The 3,805-nt window shown below is 36.3% G+C and overlaps 1 protein-coding gene across 1 annotated transcript; it reads left to right on the forward strand.

The window, feature by feature from the left end:
• The first annotated feature begins 3,019 nt into the window (after positions 1-3,019).
• On the forward strand, positions 3,020-3,394 carry LOC107465740 (uncharacterized). The gene has a single exon (XM_016084706.1). It carries the CDS (start codon positions 3,020-3,022, stop codon positions 3,392-3,394), a length of 375 nt encoding a protein of 124 aa, XP_015940192.1.
• Positions 3,395-3,805: the final 411 nt, after the last annotated feature.

Consider the following 3,805-nt stretch of genomic DNA (forward strand, 5'->3'; position numbering starts at 1 on the left):
CTTAGTAGCTTATAGTTGTGATTAGAAAATATTTTGGAATTGTTAAGACGTAATCAACCCTTTTACATATGAAATTTGTTTTAATTGGAAATAAAAAGGGTAAACTAAGGAATTTTTGAACTTTTCAATCACAATAATACTTAGTCAAAATAATGGAACTCTTCAAGGAACCCATCTAGAGAGCACAACCCAATTGATTGAAAAAAATATTTTTTTTGTGAAACTTGCTTGAATTCTATACTTTGTAAAGCATGTATTGAGCTAAAAATACAAGCTTGTGAGACTTGAGCCTATTGATGTGGTTACATTTTTTCTTTAACCACTCATTTTCCTTCTTATGTGAAATTATTCCTTTTCTATGATTGTGATACTTGATTTGCTTGATTCTATATGCCCATTTATTTCTTGTATTCATGCATTTGTATGATTGAGGCCATTATTTCATAAGCCCACTTACCCAAATAGCCTACCTTTTACTCTCCATTGTTAGCCAATTTTGGGCCTACGCTTAACCAACTTATTCTCATTTTAACATATTACAAGCCCAAGGCGGAAAACCAATGAAAGTTCCTTGCTTGGATCTTTGATTAGCCTAGGCTAGTGAGAGTGTTCATTATTCAAAGTTGGCGAGGCTTGGGAATATTGGATGGGATAAAAGGGGTAGTTACACTTTCATATTTAGGAATTGGAAATATATTCATGTATTGTTTAAATGTATAGGATCTTATGCAATTGATGTTCTTGTACAAAGTATGAAAGAAAAAAAATGAAATGAAAAAAAAAAACAAAAGGAAAGAAATATAGAAAAAAAGAAGAAAAGTGAAATGAAAAAAAGAAAAAAAAAAGGGACAAAATGCCCCAATTTGTAGCTCGAATAATAAAGAATCAATGCATAAGGAATGTGAATCAAATAGAATGCATGAGTATATGAAAAAAAAGTGAAGAATGGGTAGTTAGAATAGTTTGAAATTGTATAAGTCATTGCATAGGTTAGGTGGGAAAGTCTATACTAATCAAAGATCTAAACTCTAGTCCACTTAACCATAAATGATCCTACCTTGACCCTAACCCCATTACAACCTAAATGAAAGACCTCATGATGAATGTATGCATGCATTGAATAGGTGTTGATTGTTAGAAGAAAATCAAATTTTGGGAAAGCATGACTAGAAGAGAATTGAGTGAATTAACCCTTAAACACTCGAGTGAATAGAGCGGATACACATCCGGTGAGGGTTCAAAAGTTCAATTACATCTGTTCACCCATATTATCTATATTCTCGCAAGCTTGAATTTCTTTTGATAATTCAATACAATTGTGGTTTGGACTTGATTCCTATTGCTCTAGCTCTCATGCTTATATATGTTCTCTTGGAAGTTGAATTATGTTGACCAAGCATTTGCATTTACTTTAGGTAGTTACATTTAGATAGGACTCATATAGTTTAGTTGCATCAAATAAAGATCACACCTCTTGTTTCCTTCTTATTTTAGCATGAGGACATACTAAGGTTCAAGTGTGGGGAGGTTGATAAACCCCATTTTTGGGGTTCATCTTTTACTGAATTTAGAGCATTTTATCAACCTTTTGTCACATTTAGCCAAGGAATTAGCATGATTTTGTAATCTCTCCCGTATTTGTGCTTAAGTGTAAAAACATGCTTTTTAAGCCTTATTTTGATGAATTCTAATTCCTCCTTAATTCCATAAGATGCCTTGATTTGTTTGCTAGTAATCTCAGGTTAAAATAGGCTAAGCATGGATCAAAGGAGCAAGGAAGGAAGCATGCAAGTGGAGAGAAGCAAAAAAAGCCAAAGAACTGATCTCGGCCAAGGACGCGCACGCACACAAGGCGCCCGCACGCACATCGCTAAATCGGCCAGGGACGCGCACGCGTTGCAGTCCGCACATGATTCTGTTATTGCAACACGTGCCTGGCAATTTTGGAGGGTTTCTGCAACCAACTTTGGTGCCAAACTACATATAAGAACCAAGGATTGAAGGGGATTGGACACATTCACATCCCTACACTCATTTTACAAGTTTTCTAGATGTGTTTTTAGTTAGTTACATTTGTATAGAGAGAGACTCCAACTTCTCTCTAGGGTTTATCTTCATTTTCTCAATTTTCAACTCTCAATTTACTTTGTTCATGTTATAGATTCTCTTCTCTAATCCCAATTAGTGCTTCTAATTGTTCAATCCTCATAGATCTTAGATTTAACTTTGTTGTTTTGGATTCTATTAATGCATTGAAGATCTCATTTCATTGCTATTCGTTGTTGATTGTTGTTAATCTCTTGTATTGAATTACTTTGATTCTAGGCTTCTTCTCAATTCTACTATGTCTTTCATTCTTGCTCTCCACATGTTTGAGAAAATGCCAACTTTAGATATGGAGTAGCATCCCCTTCACTTGGCCTAGTGGTTGAGTCATTTGAGACACTTGAATAATCGATGTCAATTATCGATTGAGAATTGAGAATTGCTAATTCACTTAGAGTGCACTAAAGCTAGACTTCCCTAGGGTAAGACTAGGACTTGTGACTCAATTTAGTTACTTTTACTTGACTTTTCTCTATGATTAGGGGTTAATTAAGTGAAGCAATACTCCATTGCTATCATAATTAAAGGAAGCTATAGTGATGGAACTTCCAATGTTCAACCTTGGCCAAGGGTTTTAATATTGATTGATTGTTGTTTTCCTTTGTTAGCACTTTTATGCCACACTCTTCAAACCACAAAAGACCACTTAACCAATAGCATGCATCCTTGTAGCATTCCTAGGGAAGAACGACTCGGGAGATTAATACTCTCGATTATAGATTGTAGAATTTCTTTGATAATGGATTTTGTGTCGGTTTAGACTATACTACGATTGGTTACTTGATAATTTCTATACCATCAAAAATTCATTCATCAAGTCGCCATTGATTATTACACCAAGTGGCTTGAAGCTGAAGTGCTAACCACAATCACAGCCACTCAATGCCAAAAATTCTTCTGGAGACAAGTTATAATGCGATTCGAGATCCCAGAGATCGTAATCTCAGATAACAGTACCCAATTCATAGACAAACAATTCAGGGAGTACCTAGAGGGGCTCAGCATCTTGCAAAAGTTCATCTCAATAGAACATCGACAAACTAATGGCCAAGTAGAGGCGGCCAACAAAATCATTCTAAAAGGACTCAAGAAAATGCTAGACAAAAGCAAAGGCTCTTGGGCTGATGAGTTCGGTTCTGTACTTTGGTCATACCGAACGTCGCTCCAAACCTCAACCGAAGAATCCCACTTCAGGATAACATACGGTTTTGAAGTCGTCATCCCTATTGAGGTTGGGCAATCCAGCCCTCGAAGGACCTTAGGAGGACACGATGAAGACACAGAGTAAGACCTCATGGATGAAGCCAGAAGCATAGCCCACCTATGGGAACAAGATTTAAAATAAAATAAGCCCGAGATACAATCAAAACATAGTAACATGGGACTTCAAGCAAGGAGATCTGGCTTTGCGATGTAAAAACATTGGCCCTCCTACACCGGGAGAACGAAAGCTAACTCCTAATTGGGAGGGACCCTACCGAGTCAAGTTTATAATCGAAAAAGGAGCTTACAAGCTAGAACGACTTAACATTACCAAGCTACTGAGATCATGGAACGTTGCAAATATACAGTGCTCCTAGCCATAGGCGTACTCCACTGACTTGACAACTTAGCAAAACTTATGGTTTATTTATAGTTTTTGTATTTCCCTTGCTTTATTTTAGCTTGTCATTCCTTCTCATTCATGTTCAAATCATTT

The sequence above is a fragment of the Arachis duranensis genome, chromosome 9, assembly GCF_000817695.3.
Source record: "Arachis duranensis cultivar V14167 chromosome 9, aradu.V14167.gnm2.J7QH, whole genome shotgun sequence".
Lineage (NCBI taxonomy): Eukaryota > Viridiplantae > Streptophyta > Magnoliopsida > Fabales > Fabaceae > Arachis > Arachis duranensis.